Source organism: Haemaphysalis longicornis, unplaced genomic scaffold (genome assembly GCF_048455015.1).
Source record: "Haemaphysalis longicornis isolate Haplotype H1 unplaced genomic scaffold, Haemaphysalis longicornis Haplotype H1 scaffold_3, whole genome shotgun sequence".
NCBI classification, from domain to species: domain Eukaryota; kingdom Metazoa; phylum Arthropoda; class Arachnida; order Ixodida; family Ixodidae; genus Haemaphysalis; species Haemaphysalis longicornis.
Window position 1 is genome coordinate 874,915 of NW_027526335.1, and position 21,260 is coordinate 896,174.

At 49.8% G+C, this 21,260-nt stretch overlaps 1 protein-coding gene across 3 annotated transcripts in view; it reads right to left on the bottom strand.

Annotated features, from left to right (window-relative positions):
* The window catches only part of LOC144173832 (sushi, von Willebrand factor type A, EGF and pentraxin domain-containing protein 1-like), a 214,332-nt gene that overhangs the window by 28,960 nt on the left and 164,112 nt on the right, over window positions 1–21,260 (bottom strand). For all 3 annotated transcript variants that reach the window (XM_077702093.1, XM_077702092.1, XM_077702091.1), the window contains 6 exons: window positions 16,063–16,161; window positions 15,932–15,983; window positions 15,309–15,457; window positions 12,630–12,938; window positions 8,211–8,326; window positions 6,835–7,025 (listed from right to left, as the gene is read on the bottom strand). In XM_077702093.1, coding sequence (XP_077558219.1) covers window positions 6,835–7,025; window positions 8,211–8,326; window positions 12,630–12,938; window positions 15,309–15,457; window positions 15,932–15,983; window positions 16,063–16,161 — 916 coding nt within the window. The remainder of the gene's footprint in view (window positions 1–6,834; window positions 7,026–8,210; window positions 8,327–12,629; window positions 12,939–15,308; window positions 15,458–15,931; window positions 15,984–16,062; window positions 16,162–21,260) is intronic.

Genomic DNA, 21,260 nt, shown 5'->3' on the forward strand with positions numbered 1-21,260 from the left:
CCGAAATCTTCATTATTGTGGAAATGCATGGTGTCACACGGTTCACCAGTTTCAGTAATCACTTTTATTATCTTTTAGTTTTTCACAAATTTCGGGCGACCAGTTATCTCCTTTTACGCCATTATAGCGATTACAGGTGGAACTTCCGCTATATATGCATTTCTGTGGAAATGCAGGGTGTTACACTGTCCTCGCTGTCGGCAAGGAATGCTACGCATTAAAACGATTGTGGACGGACGGGTCGTCTGCTTATAGTAGGACGGGGCAATAGGCAGTTTGTAGGGAAGCTGCCCATTACCAGAAGATTCTGGCGAAGATGCACCGAGGGGGAGGCGTCGGATGCACCCGTGTGCTGCCCACGGGTCAGGAGGCTACCTGTTTGCCTTCCAGAAGTCTGTGGCGAGAACGCATTATTTGGAGAGGATGTGCGGCCCGTCACTTGTCGGCGAAGGGAGGGGATCAGATGGCTGCACAGCGGCTACGTAGAGCCACCCGTTAGAGCGCAGCGCTTAAGCACCCGCTCCTGTGGTTTCGCGTAGTCCCTCAGCGTGGGACTCGTTGTAACCGAGAGAACGAAGACGCCACGGAAGATAGAGCTAGTAGGAAAACGGAGGTTGAAGGTATGACGAAAGTGTAAGGGGGAGGGCGTAATTCCGTGACCGCGCGAGACGTGATTCACATTGGCGACGCCTAACGAGATAACGACAGAGTATACCGCGCGCCGTCATGCATTAGCTGATGACGCAATCACTTCCTGAGACACAGCATCTATGCGCCGTCGCCGAGAGGACTACTGTTCGCGCTGCACTCAAATTTCGCATTAGTGAGTGTCGTAATCGTCCGCCATTTTCTTCCTCAAGAAAACAAGTGCGGGGTATAAAACTGCAGTGTTATGATTCAAGAATAAATTAAATTGAATTATAAAATTGAAAGAAACTAAATCAATAAAAATAAACTTGCGGCCATTAGAGCAGGGCTTTCAAAGTCGTACATATATGCAGTCTTATGTGTCCGATCTAATTTTTCATTTCGCTTCAGTTAATGTTGTAATCGTGGACCTGCTATAGAAAATATTTGGTAGTACATTTTACAGTTAAAGGAACTCTTCGACACTTTAGATCAACGATTTCACTCTTATCTTCGCATCTGGAAGCACTGCAAAAGTTATAGCTATTGCCAGCACAGAGCAGCAGTGCGTCATTTGCTCGTCCCAGCAGATACGCCTTCCGTTTCTGCTTCGCTTTTGTGGATTTCATTTTAATGTCGCAACTTAAAGAAAGCTGGTAAATAGCCGCTAAATCGCTGTAATGGCGTCATTCCAGCGGTAGAAGAACGCCAAGACTGGGGAAAAGAGAAATATTTCAAGCAAGCTTGTGAGTTATCTGATGGGGACAGAGCAGTACTTTTTGTCTGAGGGACTTTCCGACTTCCTGATCTAAGTACTGAACGTGTTGGTTGACTACTTTCTGCAAGCATTCAAGATTTCGAACAAAGTTGAAAAAAGTGTTGCAGGCTTGCTTTAATTTGGACAAAACAAAACGTTTGCACAAAGAAGCCTACATTATGGCATTGTTTTTGTCAAGGAAACTCGACAAGGAAACGAAAACCGAACACAAAAAAATTAACAGCAAAAAAAAAACACGATGGCTTTTTTTTTCTCCCAACCCGTTCGAACCCGTTTGAACCGGTTCGAACTGGTTCGAACCGGAACGGAATGGTGCTCCGGAACCGAACCCGAACCGAACCCGAAAGGCTTGAACCCGAACCCGAACCGAACCCGAAAATATTCCGGTTCGACACCCTGGATGACGCGCGCCAACGTGACGGTGCCGGCCAGGCAGCCGCCGCCGGCGTTGTTGTTGCCGGTGCCGTTGTCGCCACCGCCGTTGACGACGAAGCCGTCGAAGCCACCGTTATCGCTGACGCCGTCGTTGACGCTGGCGTTATCGGCTTATCAACTGCGACCGCCGACGAACGCAAGAGAAGATAGCGCAGGAGTTGACTGGAGTGGAGCCCGCGCCAACCCGCTTTATAGGGGGTGGTTGTATCGCGGTAACGTTTAGTGTTTGGGGGGTTGGTGCTATCACGTGTACACCACGCAGCTATCACGCCGCTAGCACGCCGCTGAGTCGCCAACGCACGCCGCTGACGACGTAGTTTGAATGAGTCAAGGATATAAGGCGCGTTCATAACCTTTGATTCTGTGTCGTTTTGTGGCGCAGTGGGTAGAGCACCAGGTACCTTGCGTTCTGCCAGCAGGGTCGTGGGATCGAAACCAGGCGCTGGTAACTGTTATTTCTTTTTCTTTTTATAGTGTAGGGGGAGGCTGGCTGCTGCGGACGCCGACGCACGGGTGACATCGTGAGTTATAGAAATGCTCTGCATTTAAAATTACACCATCTTTTCACGTGGGAACCCTGAGGGGATGCAAAGCCATGCAAACTCCCGCTGTTCGACGCTGGCGTTTCGAAGCGTTGTCACGTTGCCGAACGCCATCTGAAACAGCTACTCGCCGCTGGTGTTTCAAAGCGGCTTCTCGTTCTCGAAGCGAAGAATCCGCTGCTCGACGCTGCCGTTTACGTTCGGCGTCGCGAGCTCTCCTCTGTGCAGCCTTGTCTTCGGAGGTGCTCGCGGTTCTGACAGTGTGCTGGCTGGCGCTAGTTGAAGGTGTGCCAGCCAGATTGCTGACGGAATCGTTGGTGTCCATTTCTTTGCAGGGAAGAGTGAGTGGAGAGGAGGAGCAACGCGCATGCGCGTGATTGGACAGCTGGTGTGAGGAGGAGCAGCGCGCGCTAGCACACAGGTGGCGTGGAGAGGGGAGGGGAGAAAGTGGTGTTATGTCGCCGGTGCCTTCCTGGGCCGGCACGAGACGAGCACGCTTCCCCTTTAAGGACTCCTGGAGCGACATTGTTGCCGGTGTCTTCCTGAGCCGGCACGAGACGAGCCGAGCGGCGAGGAGGAGAGCTGCGATATCACAGCTGGTTAGGGCTCCGGGAGCGACAGTGTTGCCGGTGTCTTCCTGAGACGGCAGGAGACGAGCCGAGCGGCGAACAGGAGAGCGGCTATCACAGCTGGTTAGGGCTCCTGGAGCGACAGTGTTGCCGGTGTCTTCCTGAGCCGGCACGAGATGAGCCGAGCGGCGAAGAGGAGAGCAGCGTTATTACACCTGGTTAGGGCTCCTGGAGCGACAGTGTTGCCGGTGTCTTCCTCAGACGGCACGAGACGAGCCGAGCGGCGAGGAGGAGAGCGGCGTTATCACAGCTGGCGTGTAGAGGGGGGACGAGGAGTAGAGTTGCGGACGCCGGACGCCGACGGACGACGGAGGGTCGACTAAGAGATGCTTTGCATCTAAAATTCTCTAGTGTTCTGGCACCTGCCTTACATGAAGTATTTACAATGGCCTATGAACTTGACGTTCTACCTCCCATATTTTACCAATGTTATACCGTACTAAGCCCCAAAAGTGACAATGTAGAAAAGTGAAAAGCGTGGATGGCTACAGGCCGATATCATTGTGTAACTTGGATTACAAGATATTGGGGAAGATGCTGGCACGCAGGCTACAGGTTGTAATCACAAGTCTGATTGGTTCGCACCAGACTTGCGGGATTCAGGGGCGGAACAGTCAGACGAACATCCATATTGCTCGTTCAATACTGGAGTGCGTATCTGGTGGTGCTGGTCAGGTATCGCTCCTTCAAATTGATCTTGCTAGAGCATTTGACAGGGTTAGCCATCCTTTCCTTTTTATTGTTCTGGAGTCAGCTGGGCTTGGGGAAGCCTTGTATAAAGGCATATCTCTGTTACAAAAGCTGTACGACCCGGTTGATTATAAACTGCGAACTCTTTAGACCTATTCCCAGTAGATCCTCTGTACGGCATGGTTGCCCGCTATCCCCCCTTTTATTCGGTCTGTACCTTGAGCCCCTCTGCATTAGTATTCTCCAAAGCAGTGTCATTCATGGTTTCTCACTGGCAAAGTATGAAGCCAAAGATGTAGCCTATGTAGATGACCTTCCATTTTTTTGTACGGACAACTCAAGAAAAGTGTTTTGGAGGCAATGACGCTGACACAGCGGTTTTGCGATGTAAGTGGAGCTAAAGTGAACCTTGAAAAATCAAGAGGTTTTTGGATCTGAAACAATGCAGTATCTCGGGGTTCCTTTACATCAGATTCGAAACAGTGCACCTCATTTGTCTTCTGCGCTTACTGTCGTCAAGCGTAAAACGCAGGCATGGATGGGACGGGTGCTGTCTATACTTGGGCGTGCAGAACTGTGTAATGTATTTCGTGTTTCCAAACTTGTTTATGTTCTGCAGGTTCTTAGTTGCGCACGAAATAAGGTTCAAGCTTTTCATAGAGTGTTGGCTTGCTTCGTATGGCGGTCCAAGTGGGAGCCCATGTGCCGCGATAAACTCTTCCTGCCGTTAAGGTCTGGTGGTGTTGTATTGGCGCACTGGTCTGCACATCAGCTCGTTTCGCGGTTCTTCTTTTTCAAAACAGCTGATCATTCGTTTTTAAGGTTTTTATTCAGCATAAATTGAGTGTTTATTTGCCTTTTTTATTTGCTCCAACCCACCTCGCGAATCCTAAGCCGCCTTGGGGCTTTGTTAAAGAGGTTGCTGACACTTTCAAGTTTCTTATTGTGCGTTTTTCTCTCAAGTATCTGTAAGGTCTCTCCAGGAAGGAATTTACGGGCGTTTTAATTGAAAGCATATTTCCAGTGCCCATTTACCGCCAACCATACCTGATGATGTTAGAAAACAGTGTGTCGAAGTGCGTCAAGAAAATGTGCATCCAGGCGGCTGCAAAAACTTTTAAGTTGCACACATCCACGTTGCCCGTTAGAACATGGCTCAATAGTAAAGGCGCATATGTGTGTTGGTCTGTTAACTGTCGCTTGTGTAACCAGCCTGAGACGATTAATCACTGCTTTGTTTTATGTCGGGAGGCTGTTTTTTCGGGATGTTCTGCAGCGGAATCTTAGAAAGGACATAGACATCACCCCCCACAGTATACGATTCCTGCCAGTGATGAAGAACTGTTCCGTGCCATATGACCTTTTAGTGCTGATCGAATGGTTTAGCCTATGTAAGGGTCGCATGATTGGCCACAATGCGGAGGAACCTCGTGGAACTAAGTCAATTTTTCGCGAACAAAGTGCGCTTGTGTACAGTGTCTATGCGGCGCAATCGCAGCCGCCGGACTGGTTTCATCTTTTGGAGGCGTGTGTGTGCTTGCCGGACTTTTAAAATATGTATCACTGAACGTGCTGTTATTGTAGTTAGGGTGTGACTTTAAAGCTCTTCGGGCTAGTCTTTCATGCAATAAAGAAAAAAAAAACGGTCGTAGCCGATTGGGCAAGACGACTGGCTCTAACTCCGTCCATCTACCAGACATGGTTCGAGTCCTTTCGGTGCCGCTGATTTCTTCTCTTTATGCTTTTATATTGAGTTTTGTGAAATGCCGGATGACCGAATTGCTAAACAGCTTTTCTGTTAAGGCAAGGTTGCTATCACGCATCTCAAGCCCGTTTTCCCACTTTCCTCAGCGCACTCGTCTGCAATCCCTACTCTACGATTATCTTTTTCCTACACACTGCACTGCCATCGCTCGCAAATTAACCCTTCCATCACCTCCTATGTCCGCACGCACCAACCACGCCCACAAAGTTAGCCCAATTACCACCCGAACAAAAAATTGGCGCGGCTTGCAGGAGGGGTGCAACGCAGCAGAAACAGCGTCGGAGACTTCGCTGTTCAAAGCCAACGCTACGGATAAGGCCAAGGAAATAATGCTGCGCGCCCGGGATGTGATGATAGCTCAATCGAATAGACGCCGGTTTCATAAAGCGAGGGACCCTTGTTTGATTCCCACCCCAGAAAGCGTTTTCTTTTTCTTTCAAATTTGGAGGTTTTCTGTTCGCGTTGGACAGCTTAGGGCCGGGTTAAACAGTTTCGTTGTTAGAGAATGTCAGATCTCACCCCTTGTATTAGCAGTCAATGAATGGACTACCTGCTAGCCTAGTGAACAAATGAACGCCTCTACCTTTCAACCGCGCTCGTCGTATTTTTAATGATTCAAAGTACTCTTGTTGAACTTGTTGTTATCATGTTTACCATTTCTACGTTTTAAACGTGTGTTTCTGCTTGTGAAATGCCATGTCTTGTCACTTATCATTTTTTTTTATAAAATGTTTGGTGCCGTATTTTACAATTGTCTTGTGTAGCATTCCTGTGCTTTTATGGCATTCCAATGTCACTTTTGTTGTCTTGATTGTTCTTCTTTGCAATACTGTACTTTTAGTCGGCTTTCAACTCATTTACCTCCTATGTAACACCCTTTTGGGCGCTAATAGTATTAAATAAATTAATTAAACTGGTCCTTACCATCTCCAATTTTCCGGTGCCGTGGGAAAGGTATAGTTTCATCTGTAGACCCACGCCACCAGGGACGTTACGTAACAGTGAATTCGCACGATGTTCTAATTCAAAGACACAGCTGTAGGCCTAGTTCGACAGGTGTACTGTAAGACGTCTATGTACTAATGGCGATAAGAAACGCGGAAGCCGTAGAAAAGGGGAGAAAGGATGCGAAGTATTCTTCGTCCCCAGTAACCAGCGTCCTTATCCGCAAGAGTCCAACCCAGGAGGGAGTTCTGTTGGAAAGGGACAGCCAGCGATAACCGACGTGCTCGTGGTCGTGATGAAGTTGCTCTGTCGTTAAAATTACCCAGATTATTGGAAGAAGCCACTACACTGTTTTCAGCGAAAAGAAAGGGACGCGATTGCCGAAAAGGCAAAACAGAAACAAAAAAAGGGCGCGAGACTCACCGCATGATTTCCCGGGTAAATGGGGGAAGTGAACGTTGTGCTGCTCGCACGCCAGCTTGAAAGCAGCGAAGGCGTCGCAGTAGCAGTACTCGCCTCGGCTCCCGTAGCACGAGCACATCCGCTCAACGCAGTCCTCGAAGAAGGGCCGAGGGTTTTTGAGATGCTTGTAGCACCTTTGCAGGGACTCGCTCCTTTCGCAGAAGTAAGAAACGAAAACATAATTTCACACACTGAAGACTTGACAAAAAGATTATTGCGGACATTCGGATTAATTCTGCGTTAACAGTGTTAATCTGCTCGTGGGACAGATTGGGACAAAACTCCTCCTCAGATGGGGCACTTTCGCCGGACACCATCTTACCACTCGAGTGGCTTATACAGAATGACCAAAGTTAAGTGGACAGTTTTTTTTTTAATTAGGCACTTAGATCGATGTAAAGACCACATATACAGTAAGGTTATGCGCCCAGGGGGGCGCAGAATGAGGGGGTAATTGATCATGTCGGTGGCCTAATTAACTAAAACTGAATAAACTTTTTAGTGCCTGCAGTAAGAGGCATGTTTGTATTAAAAAGTTAGACGCAATCGTGTTCTTACGCAGTTTTATCTGGCAGAATTCTATTGCATCAGCACTTCGAGATGCCGAACGGCGAAGTGTAATTGTCGTTCGCAAGATTACACATGCAAGGCAGTGAGGACCGGCACAAAGCTCTTCCCTTTTTGGGGCGTGTCTTCTGTGCACAGTGTTTATTTTGACAACGAGGTGGTGGCATAGGCAAAATTGGTGACTGGCACACTCTCAGTCTTGGCTTGTGTAATACCAAACGGCAGTACTCGGTATCGCTGTTGTTCCTTGATTTCGCCCGCCGAGAATGAGAGCGGAGAAGTTGTCACTTCTGCCTGTGCCTCCACCCCGTTGTCAAACTAAACAACGTGCACAGCAGGCATTTCACAGACGAGAGGTGCTTTACGCCGGCCCTCATTGCCTTGCATGCGTAAGCTTGCGAATGGCAATTAGACTTCGCCATTCAATATCTCGAAGTACGGATGTGGTAGAAGAATTCTGCCAAACGATGCTGTGTGGAAACATCATTATGTTGATCTTTTCAATGCAAACATGGCTGCTTACTGGAGCCACTAAAATGTTAATTACATGTTTAATTTTAATAACGCCACAGACACCAGTAATGACAACTTCATTATATCTCCCCTTGGGCGCATAAGCTTACTGTGGAGGTGGTCTTCACGCCGATCTAAGAGTGTAATTTAGAAAAAAACCGCTTGATTTAACTTCGATCACCGTGTATGACTTCCGTACCACAAAGAAAAATCAAATGTGCGTTCTTAACTTCCACTAAAACTTCAGGCTTTCTTACTTGAGCAGTCGACAGACGCTAAAGATGTGCTTGGTTTCGTGATATTTTCGCTTGCGGCAAGAGGGAATCCTTTGTTGCAAGCTCGGCTTCAGCATTTTCCAGCTCTCAAGGAATTCCTGTAAGGCAAACCAAAGCAAGATTAATGATGGCGTGCTTTCAGAATGCCCCTATGATAGAGATACTGGCCTCCGCTTTTCGTACCGCTAAATGTTTTACGTAACCGGCATCACAGGTGGGCAACCTCATCAGGTTTTGACCTCATGATGTAGATATCAAACTGAAACTGGCCTTCACCTCGCTTACACGAAGTGAAGTTCAGGAAGGGTCAGAGGCTGCGATTAACTGAGTGAGCGAGTTAAAAGGTTACCCAACCGAACGTTCTAGTTTCACACTGACTGAACCAGAGAAATGAGGTGGTAACACTGAGGTGCGGAGTTAGCGCACGTACATTTCTGCCCTAATACTCTTCTATTATCTTGTTATGGCTCTTGAGCACGACGAAGAGAACGAGAACGTTTTTTCAAAAGAATGCATTCCAAATGAGTACCACCAGGTTTGTGCAATTTGTCGAGGACATTTTGATTATCGAGAATATTTCGATTATGGAGGATATTTCTACCATGAGCGTCGCTTCTCCGGGCGCCCTGGACGCTTATTTAAACTTTCTGCCCTTTACCGCTTCACGCAATGGTACGGTAAAGCCATGCTTCCGGTCCCAACCAGATGCGTCCAGCGAGACGCAGAGAATTTTAAACACGATTATTTTTCTTGGGCTACTTACTATGTTTGTCTGTCCCTCTAAAGTTAGTGTAATTCTAGAACGAGACACTTATTAAGAAAAAAAAAACATTTTCATACTACTAAATCTGGTGGTAATGTTTATAATTGTGCGAATGGTTTAACTGTTTAAATGGGTTTAATGGTTTAATGGTTTTAAATGGTTTAAATGGTTTAATTGTGCGAATGGTATAATTGCGAATGGTTTAACTGCAATATTTTATGTGAATATTTTAACCACATTATACAGAAAATGCTCGCACAGAAGCCTCGAGCTTGTGGCACAGGCGGAAAGTCAAACAGTAATGTAAGGTCCGAACAGATGGCGCGCCAGCAGCGCAAACGTGCGAAAATTGATTTGAATTTCCAAACTCACTTAAATTCCCTTTTTTTACGCATATTTTTGAAATAATCTGTTTCCACCTTACTGTTAGATGCTCCTCTGAAATGTTGGTCGGTTTATTGGCACTGAAGTAAAGCATCTCTTTTCCGCGCATGAAATGCACAACGTCTTTGAAGAAACCTTAGACTTAGTTAACACAGGAAAAGAAAACTGATTTATGCTGGTGAAATTGAGTTGACATTAATGGTACTGAATTGACTTTGAAGCGTTCTCCGATCTCCGTGGTGATGTTGCGATGAGATCACTACAACTGGTTTGGGGTTGAGTTGTGCTAAAAGCTAGCGAGGTCATTTTCCGACCTCTAATTTCTATGCCATTTGGTAGAAATGCCATATCAACGTCGGGACCTGGCATGTGTTACATATTTTCCAAGCTATCGAAAGGACCCCGGCACGGGTGGCCAAGTGTTTAAGCCTAATCGCAGCCAAGAATTCAGCTCAAAGTTACGTTCCTTGTTGTGGCGGCTGACTTTTATGATGAACGCAAGAAACAGCCCGACAGTCTAACACGCATAAATAGCGGCAGTGTTTCGAAATATTCTGTAGACCTCCAGCAGGGCGCATGTCCTATGTCAGACGATTTTTTGAGTAGGGAAGGTAAGGAGGCATTAACTTTGAGACATATTTTTCTTTTGACAAATCAAAGTACTGTTTAATTATTGGGCGGGCCAGAATGTAACCGAAGTAATATTATACTCCCGCATTTGTTTTGCTAAGTATATAGGGATATGAAGTACAGTTGAACCCCGCTAATACGTCCCTCGGACTTACGACGACACGCTTCTTACGACGAATGACGGTGGTCCCGGCAAACTCACCATAGAAGCAATGGATTTGTAGCGGCCACTTCGTCATCGAGAGCAAGAGCCACCATCATCATCATTAGCCGCTGCCGCCAGCGTCAGCAGCGCGTGGCCACGACACGCAGGACGAGCCACGCGCCACAGAACATCATGGCCTCCGCGCTGCTCGGCCGCACTCCACGGGCTGTTCCCTGATTCTCGGCCCATGTTGTTGTCCCCACGCAACTCTAAATAAATGTAGGCCCTGCCGCACTGCCTCATCGGCCGCCTACAGATTAAAAACCCCGATGATGTGACGCTCGAAAGCACGCGCTCCGCTTCATACGACGGACCCTGGCGCGGATAAACCCGCGTTTTTCCCATATTTCACACAGCTTCACCACTCGTTCCGACCTTCTTTATTATGAACAACCGTTTGACGCTGCTTGATGTGCAAAGGTCTGCAGGCGGGCCAGACCACGTGCTGAACAGACGCAACCAAGCAGGCGGGTACTCGCGCGGGAGTTAACCTGCGACGGCCCCACGCGATAACCGTACGCCAAGGCACCAACAGCGAGAAGTCGGAGTTCAAGTGGACGGAGGACCGTGAATTTGAAGCTTCCGTCGAGCCGCCGATGAACGTGAAAAACCATACGACGCAACTGCCCGGTAATGAACGAACAGCCGCTTTCCCCGCCCGCTCGATCCAAGTTTCTTCGTTTCACGACGCTCTCTGTCTCAAATGGTGCTCGTCGACTGCAAGGGTGGAGACGCGTTGCAGTTGGAACCGGCATTTTGGGTCACTCGCTGGCCTGCGCAGCAAGTCACTGTAGCAACTGTAGTAAGACCGCGCTATCATTTTCGCCGCTTCACGGTTTATTCGTGAAGTTTGAATCATCTTAATTATTTCGCGTGGCTTGGTCTTGAGGGAAAATAAAACAGCTATGTAATGGGTACTTTGACCCAATAGCGACCAGTGTCGTTTTGTTTTTCATCTCCGCCTTGTATTCGTTTCGCATGGCCTTGGCAGTTTCACACTCGCCTTTTCTCCTCTAAATATGCTCGACCACGACCACGTCGGCCTTACATCGCGCGCGCGCAAGGCGCGGGGCTGGCGGGCTAGCTGGACGCCATGGAGATGAGGGAGGCACAGCATGTTTTTGAAAAACTTAGAATTTCAGCTAGGTGTTCGATAATTACGCGAGAACGCGTTAAATATAGCAGTTTAAATAAATTCTTAACCTACCTGTCGCGTGAGACCGTCTACACGCCAGAATTAACCCGCACCAAGGTCGTACGACACCCCCGGTCATACGACGCTTTCTCGCGCTCTATTGAAAGTCGTATTATCGGGGTTTCGTAAGTACTTTGATTCTCGGCCCTCATACCATGCGGCCGTTCTGGCAGGTCTCTTCCTAGTTATATGCACATCAAATGTATTTCAGCTGACAGATGGAGATACAAATATTTCCTCTACATTGCAAAAAAAAAACTGGCCAGTCCCGTCGTATTCAGGGCGTTCTGTTTATCTTCATTTCCTTATGCATGGGAGGCTTGTATGTTGAAAAGCAAGACATAAAATTATTATTCGAGAACTTGCAACACCCGAGTGGAAGCCAAAAATATTCACGCATCTTCACGAAGTGAATCATGACGAGTGGGCAAAGCACAGGGGATTGTTCTTGTATATCACCCGTGAGAGCGCTTACTACTGATATAACGATCTCCAATCCAATCGAATACAATTCAATTTAAGCCAATCCAATACAATCCAACCCAATTTATTGCTCCTCGGGCATGCGCAGCAAAGCTCTCCAGGAGGAATTTCTCTCTCCCTCAAACCTTTTGCGAACCTTTTATTTTGTTCTTGTTAAATTTTTCTGAACCATTTGTTCAGATGTTTCGATTTTCACGGTACTGTCGGTCTCTCTCTGTGTCTGTAACCTTTCTGAACCTCTTATTTTGTTCTTGTTAACCTTTTGTGCGCCTTTTGTTTACATATGTCTCGATTTACTCAGTTCTGTGCATTTCTTTTCCTCTGCCTCTCTCTCTGTAACCTTTTGTGAACCTTTTATTTTGTTAACCTTTGTGAACATTTTGTTTACAGATGTTTCGATTTATACGGTGCTGCGCGGCTCTCTCTATATCTCTGTCCCCCTCCCTCTCTCTCTATCAAACCTATTGTGAACCTTTTATTTTGTTTTTGTTAACCTTTTGTGAACCCTTTGTTCCCAGATGTTTCGATTTACACGGTGTAGTGCGTCTCTCTCTCTTTGTCTCTCTCTAACCTTTTGTGAAGCTTTTATTTTGTTCTTGTTAACGTATTGTGAACCTTTGTTCACAGATGTTCGGGTTTACACGGTGCTGTGCCGTGAGCACGGACGGCGGACGGACAAGCCTCGGCCTGAAGGTGCTTCGGCCCATTAAAAAACGGGGAGAGTGCAAGCTTGCTACCCACCTCGACTCCTTTCGCGCTGATGTGGTACCTGGTGGTGAAATCGTCGAGGACGTCACCATTGGCGTTGCCGCACAGGCCGCAGACCCGTCCCGCGAAGCCATCAGGCAGAGATGTCTCGACGGCGCCGTTACTGTGCACCCTCACCACAATGCCGTGGTGGGTTCGCAGTTCCACGCAGTCGCCGCAGTTCTTCAGGCTCACCACCGAGCCTTCGCTGTGCGGCGGCCGGACTGCCTTTCCATCGACTTGTGCACTCCCGTTCGCGAAGAGCGACGCCGTCAAACAGTGGATGTACACCCGAACCACGACCTGCAGCAGCGCAAGCGATCGTAGCAGCGGTGGACGCTATTCCCGTGGAGGCGAAAAGCGAAAACGCCCGTGTTGCGAGATTTAAGCACACGTTGAAGATCCCCCAGATTGTCGAAATTGATCCGGCGCCCTCCAATACGGTGCGCCGCATAGCGCAGCTGCAGCTTCGGCGAGTCAAATCCCATAAGTTCACATAATGTTTCGTCAGTTTAGCTGGGAATTCAGCTGACATAATCAAAACATATAATACCTTTCTAACTTCTCCGCATAGCACGTCCCGGGATGGCGGCTTGCCTGCGCTACATTAAAGCCGTGCACAAATGCCAAGCGCACAAATCGGATGCGTAAAATGAGCGTGCAGCTACAACGGCGTCCAGTGGGATCGTATGATCCCTACTCCAGTGAGATCGTCAATAGCCCGCGCAGCATTTTTAGCACCAATTCTTCCATGGTGTGGCACATTGCTGTTCCTTTAATCGGCAAGAGGACCTTATGTTATTCTTCTCGGCTTTGACAGCTCAATGTAAACTTTCAGGTAGAACTCAGCCCCTTATACAACTTTTTAGGCCTTCAAACGCGTGGTAATGTGTGTTAGGGCAAGTGTAGAAGACTGGCACTTCCACATGTTTTTCCGGAACACACGACTTCAATTATAATTTCGGTGAAGACGTTTTCGGCAGCTAACATAGCCATTAACACCGCGAAAGGTTCCCGTGCAGATTTTTCTTTAAAAAGTAACCTGGCAGATGTGCTTACACTATATAGCATCAAACCAATGATGGTGACAAGCTGTACATTTGAGCTTGTAGGGGCTGTGCAGCGCGATGTGCACTTCCTACGCCGGCACGTATCACCCCTATTCCCCTGACGCACAAACCAAACACCATCTCCGGTGTTGGTGGTGCTGCTGCTGCGGTAGAGAGGATTCAATACGTGCGCGAGGACGTGAGAAAAATCTTAGAGGTACCGACACAAAACAGCGCCAGCGTTATGGTGGAGATGTTAGCAACTGTAGCACGCATTCTAGATGCACGTGGCACCAACATCTCAGCCCTTAATTACACGCTTCTGGAGATGCTACGTTCGGATAGAAGAGGCTCTTCACGAAACTAAGCTCGTAAATAAGTAAAACGGAGAACGATCGAGCAGTGCTGCTCATCCCAGGGACGCGGGTTCGATTCCGGCCGCTTAACTAGGCCGCTGTTCGGGTGGAGGCGTCTAGATTTTGGCGCACGTTGAACATCCCCTGCAGGTGGTCAAAGCTAATCCGGAGCCCGTGTGTAGCTTTGGCGCGTTAAGGCACAGAACTTTACTTACTTGCCCTAAAGCGTTTCCTCTTTGTTTTTTACAGCAAAGCTGTAAATGGCTAGGATCCAGCAGATCGTCTCCGGTCCCAGAGCGATGTAGACAGGAATCGCTAGCGAGGGTAGCGCCACGTTGCGGAGCCCACTAAGATCCGCGGAATCGTAAAGCTGCGCGCCACACCCCGGGGCGTGGAAAAAAATCACACAAAATTAAAAAGGTCCTACGGCCTTCATAGAGCATGCGCCGTGATTACCATACCCGCGCTATAATAAATTTCTACCCACGGTTCCTGCGTGTTTTGTAGCGTAAGCTACACTGGCCGAGGTTGAGCAGTTTCGCGTGTGCCGTGAAGGGCCGTTCTGCGCAAGCGCGAGGGGCATTGGATTGGATTGGATTGGCTTGGCTTGGCTTGGCTAGGCTTCGGTTTGGATTGGATTGGACTAAAGTGGATTGTGTTCGATTGTGTTGCGTCATAGTCGCAGCAGACGCACTGGCGCCGGCGCGCAGTAGCCAAGTCTACTGTGCGGTAATAATTGCGCAGTAGCCAAGTCTGACGCTGCGGCGGAGCCGCTTGATAGCCGTTTCACGTAACCGAGCCAGGCGTGCTGAGCATGCGCGAGGAGCGGTAACTGGACAGGACTGGACTTTCAGTTAATAACCAGGAAGAATGCTCAATCGCAAATTACAAACAAACGTTTTTTGCTTCGTGCACCCCTTGGCCTACGACCCAGTCAAACCTCACGTGGAGGCTCGGCACCGCAGCTTTGCTGGCCATCCCTCTTCACGGGGTGGAAGGGTTCTGAATTTTTTTCTGTTTAACTCATCCGAATGCTCTGCAATGGGCTTACATAAGAGTTTGCAGCCCTAGGAGTGCCACCATTGACCACACCATCGCACCATACGTGTTTGAATGAGCGTTTGTTCTACATTCCTTCGGGAAATGCAGTTTTGACTGCGGGCATTTTTGCCATTTATAACACATACTGGAAACGCCAAATACACATTTATAGTGGGCGGAGACAATGAACAGTTTCCGACTGTGAAGAACACATTGCGTATACTGACCTGGCCTTCTAAGACGTTGACGTAGCCGTAGAAGTTTCCAAGGTGACAGTCCTGGAACAACGTGTACTCGCTTTGCTTGCTAAGAGTAAACGAGAGCCCGTCGAACGAGGTGAGCGTTTTGTTACCGAGCATAACGCACTTCGGAGGTTCTGGAAAACATTAATAAATGTCTTTAACATTTTTCGGTTTCCATAAATAAGAAAGGAAAATAAACAAGAAGTGCAGTGCATCAATTACCATTGGAAAGAAACGCAGTGTCTACAGTGTCTTCCAACAAGGGAGCTCAGTCGAAGATTTGGTGCATCTACATGACTGCTGTCAGATAAAATTGCTAGCTCACAGACATGACGAGAAAAAATTGGAGCTGTCATTAGTTAGCACATCCCACTCATCATCACGTCTACGGTGCGCTTTTAGTGCTTTGCTGGCTGGCAGATTTTTCGGCCATTGGGCAGGGCGCTTCCACTACCCATATTAATAAAACGCTTTCCCCCCAAGCCGGCGTTTTTCTTCACATTTTCTTTTAGTGTGTGGTGGTGGGCCACAACCTGCAGCTTAACAAAGAGACGCGTTTTTGTGGGTCTCTGTGGCTTGAGACGGTGTATTTTTCAATGCGTGCTTACCCTTTATGCAAGAGGCACAGCACTGAGAGGGCTTTTCGAATAGCACTTCACCCTGCAATCAAACCAAACAGGCGTGAACGAACAGACGAATGTGGTGTTCTTTTTGAGCCCGGCGATGCATTCACGCTTACCTCTTTGCAGCTGAGGGGTGGGCACGCTAGCGAAGAGCAGCTGATGACTCCCTTGTTGCACGTGCAGGACTCGCAGCCGCGCTCCCACGAGTCTCCATCCTGGGATGCAGAGATCGCGAATTGCTATTCCGCGGCACTTTCGCCTTTTCATTTTGCGAGCGATGACTCCTGAAGGTGCGGATATTTCTGGCCAAGTGGCACATGTCGTCATGACCTTACGTTCGTGTACCGTATTATCAAACGGGACGCAGCAGGCTCTAGAGCTGTTACAGCTGTTAGCAGTAACTCAAGTAATTCGAGTACGACACCATTTATAGGCGTCGCTGCACGTGTGCCCGCGATTTGGGAAGGAAGGAAGGAGATCGAGGCTATAGATTGGACCTAGCAACAGCAGTAGGACAATTAAGGACAATAACGCAACTCATCCTTCTTCTGCTCTTATGATCTGAATTACGAACTGTCAAAGGGAAATAATTGGCCGCGTATCTGCTCCTGTCGTTCCAAATGTCGACGCAAGACGATAGTCGACCTACGCCCCTGGCAAGTAATGCATCCCTTCTTTTCCCCGCTGACCTCTCATGCTGTTTTTTAAATGCGGAGCATTTCTTAGGCTCGCCTGGTCCTCCGTCGTTGATGGCGGCGCCGTCCACACGCGCACTGCGCATGCGCAACTCTCCTCCTTACACCCACAGCTCCGCGATACTACACTATAAAAAAAAGAAATACCACAGCTCCGCGATACTACACTATAAAAAAAAGAAATAGTTAGCGGCGCCCGGTTTCGATCCCACAACTCTCTGGCCGCAAGGAGAGGTACGCGGTGCTCTTCCAACTACGCTACAAATCCGGGACAGGAGCAAGTGCTACGAACGCGCCTTATGTCCTTGACTAATTCAAATTACGTCAAGAAGCTACTGATACAACGAAGGCACGCGAAGCTGAACGTCACCGGAAACGACGAACTGAAAACTTTAGAGGGGGATGCTGAATTTCCCGTGGGAAAGCTGTGGCGGGAAGCGCCACGCGCCTTGCAGCTCAACCAGCCCCGTCCGCAGCGCCTCTGATGCTGATTGTGGCAGGATGCCCCTAGGAATTGGCCAACCAAAGAATCCATCACGAGATAGGTTCGCGTTCAACCACCGTCGTCATCTTCCCGTAGGGGAACCGCCGAAGAAGAAGAAGAACGAGAAGACAAAGCTGCGAAGAGGAGGGCGGGTACATTGCTCTCAGCCGGTGCACCAATGTCAACAACCTTTACCTCACCAAAGCTGACGGAGACTACCGATTCTATCACAGAGACAACATCGACAAGAACATGATGGACGAGTTTCGGCGCCTCGAGAACCACCGCCTACTCACCGTAACACAACAGCACTTGCGTGCCTTTGCCACCGGTGTGGACCCGGACGCGGAATTCCCTCTGGCGCTAGTAAAAACCAGATCACTCAACATAACGGCAGCACAATGGAACCACATGGAACCGCCACGATGCTTCGCATCCTCATCAGGGTTCCCCACGGGAAGATGGTGTAATTTTTTTTATTGCGGAAGATTGCTATTCAGCTTAAAGCGACAGAGAACCGATTTTTGCCGAGCATATGTTCGCTGTCCCAAATGAAAGGGCATCGATTCAAACACCTTAATCCCAAATGGTTTTGCTGATAGCGCCCTAGAACTTTTTAAATCGTAATTTTTAGATCAACCCGCCGTATGTGTCCTCTCGAAAAAAGATGCTGGCAACCATGACACCCAGTAACGTTGTGTTGTGACAACCATGACACGCAGTAAGTTTTGTTGTCGCATGTGCGCATGTGCGTCTTTTCAAAGCGAGCGAGGGGGGTGAAGTGGGGTCCGTGGGGTGGCAAGCCGAGAGTAGAAGAATAGCATCCCCCAACGCTATCAACAGGAGTTTCTGGTGCCGTGCGGTGGCCCGGTGGCCCGAAAGTGTGTGTGTATCGGCCTCTCGGGGAGTGTAGGCCTAGCGGTCTAGTGGGCCGCCAGCACGCCACCGGGAGCTTTTTTTTGGTTGACGCCGATAGGCGCTGCGTGGGTCGACTGAGACGCAAAGCGACACATATCACGAAGAGGCGCCAGCAGTCTCACAAAGCCGGCAAACTTTCGGAGCGGCCTTTCTTCGGAACATGACGGCCTCGCAGTGAGGGTCTACCTCCAATTTCCGTGGGCGCTTATCCAGCCTAGCGCTGTAACCTATTCCGAGCAGCCATGGAAGATGTGGATGGTCTGACAATGGTGAGGTGCGAGAAGTGCGGCTGGGTGGCCGTCAGAAGCGATGCGCCGGAAGGTTTCACGTGTGGAGTGTGCAGAATGATGAAACAGTCCGGAAAAGTTTTTCAAGAAAAGCTGGACCGGCTTCAGGAAAGGGTATCCGAATTGGAGGAGCAGGTACGGTGAGCGGACGCTGAGCGGACCCTGGTAGCCGAGCTAGTTTGCAGGGTGGAGTCGTTAGAGAACAAGCTTGCGGCAAGAGCGAGCAATGAGGAGGAGTCACGGAAGCAGTAGAAGCAGGAGACTGAACCTGGTGTTGGAAGTCGAGTAGAGCAGCAGCAGGGGGGTGAACCTGGCAGGGGAAGCCGAGAGGAGACGAGCAGTAGCCTGGTCAAGCCTGTGCCAAGTCAGGGGGAAGGGGAACCCCCACATGCACATCCGCAGGAGACGATTGAACGGGCGAAACAGGAGACTCCAACGGAGGGAGCTGGGGTGGTTGGAACCGGGGACACAGAGGACACCGCGGAAGGGAAAGAGTTTTTTCCCCAGAAGGGGAGGCTTGGGAGGAGCGTACGAACAAGGGGTCGAAACCCACGAAGAACGAGAAAGCTCAGAACTCGAGTAGAGAGTCAGAGCCGGGAGGACGGACAGTTCCCCCTCCCAAAGGCTGCCGAGTGCAGCAAATGAGACCTCCGGAAAACATTTCGAGAGAAGTCATAGTGGCGGGGGATAGAAATGTGGGCCGTTTTGGCAAGACACCATGGTCCAAAGGCTTGGAGATGACGGTAGTGTGGAGTATTTGTACCGGAGGGGTGCCACGGTGGACCAGATACACCAGTTCATCGGGGCGTACGAGAAACAAGCCAGAAAGGTGCCCCGCACTTTTGTGCTACACCTTGGCCTGGAGGAAGTTTTGAAGGGAGAGGCGGAAAGGTTGGGAGCGAAATTTGAGGAGGCTTGGTCGGACAAGGGTTCCAATCTCATCGTCTGCTCGATCCCCGAGATTGCCGGTCGAGGAAGGACCTTACTGGCGGATCTGGTGCTTGCGAACGAGCGTCTGCAGACGCTTTGTGCGAAAGTGGGAGCACGTTTCCTTGACCTGGCAAAACTACTAGGTCCGAGGAGTTTCGCAGCAGACGATGGGCAGTACTCTGGGGACTGAGTGCGCCAAGTGGCAGGGGCAATAGGCGGAGCCGTAGCCCCTTTTTTAGGACTGAGACACCAAAAAGGTTTGCCACGAGGGTCAAGAAAGGGAGCAGACAAAGTGAAACCCAGCATGGAGACTCTCTGGGAAGCAGTGGAACTGCTGGTGAGGAGCCGCTGCCAGGGACGCTTCCAAAGGAACAAAGGAAGGGGCGGGGCTCAAGAGGCCGCAGGCGCAAGAAGAACAGGAAGCACAGGGGCTGCGTAAAGGTGGCATTCCTGAACATGGAGGGGGTCGCACCCATCGCAAGTGGGAGACGGTCTTACAAACGATGGACAAAGAGAATCTCAGTGTGTATGCTGTAGCGGAGACCCACCTCCGAGGGGACGAAACCTCCCCTGGTCATCACGCCTTGTGTTGGGAGGGATCCAACAGGGAGGAGGGCGAAAGGAAAGGGGGAAGTGTCGGGGTCCTTTTCCCGCCCGACCAAGGATGGACAAGAGTGACAGGGAGCTGTAGGGAGCATCTGTGCATGACTGGTCCACTGGTGGGGCGTCAGAGAGCGGTGGGGGTGGTGTACATGTGGACCGGGAGAACAGCGATGGAAAGGAACAGAGAGTTGTGAGAGTGCCTTCGGGAGGACATACGTCCGCTACAGAGGGACTACCAAATCCTCCTTCTCGGAGATTTCAATGCTCATTGTGACGGGAGCACGGAGGTGCGCACGGACGCGAATGGTCGTGAACTGCTGGGGGTAGTGGATACGTTTGACTTGGTGGTGGGCAACTGGCACAACAAGTGTGACGGGCGCACCACTTGGTCCTCAGGTGATCGAAGCTCCTGCATTGATTACGCGGCCATGTCCCCGCGGTTGTACGAGCACCTCACGCGAATGTGTATAGATGAGGATGGACGGCACAGTGTGGCGATTGACCATAACAGATTGGTGCTAGAATTTGGCGGGCACATCCCACGTCAACGCCAGGTGGGCACACAGAGGAAACTCCTGACAGAACCAGAGATCGACCGATCAAGAAGCAGCTTGAGGCAAGGCCTGCCACGGAGTACGGTGAGCTAGTTGAACGGGTGTTCAACGAGGTGGAGAAGGGGAGAGGGAAGGTTGGTGGGCGTCGGAAACACCGCCTTAAGAGATGGTGGGATGTGGAGGTCCGGCAAGTGATGGCTGAAAGGAAGGAAGCGTGGCGAGCCCATCGAAGGGCGGTCACGGCGCGCGCCCATGACAGAGTGGGGAGCCAGCTGTGGGGGATATACCGAGGCAAGAAGAACGTCGCAGCAACAGTGATTCAAAAAAACATTCGGGAGGTGGACAGACGTTTGCTGGCCGAGATGAAGAAAAGCAGTCGCGACGCATCGAGGACGTTTTGGAGATACGTGCGCAACAGTCACAGACATGCCTCACCCTAGCGACCGTTGTGTGACCTGCTTTCTCAACAGCCTCTGTCCAGCGAGGAGTGCATGAGTTATATTGAGGAACGGGTCACGGAGGTGTTCAGGCATGATACAGCTGTGGAGGGCTCACGTTTAGTGACTGTGTCCCAGGAACAGGAGGTGCAAGATACAGAGTGGCTGGGCTTCGTGGGACCGGCGGAGCTAGACCACATAATTGCAGGGATAGAGGTTGGCACGGCGAGTGGCTTGAATGGGTTTCCGGCATCAGTCTTGAAGTATTTGGGCCCTGACCAACAGCGAGAGCTACGTGGTATCCTAAGCAGAATGCTGGAGACTGGAAGGATACCCAAGGACTGGTGCCGGGGACGTATGTTGTTCCTATAAAAGGAGCTAGGAAAGGAGCAACTTCGCCTCGTAC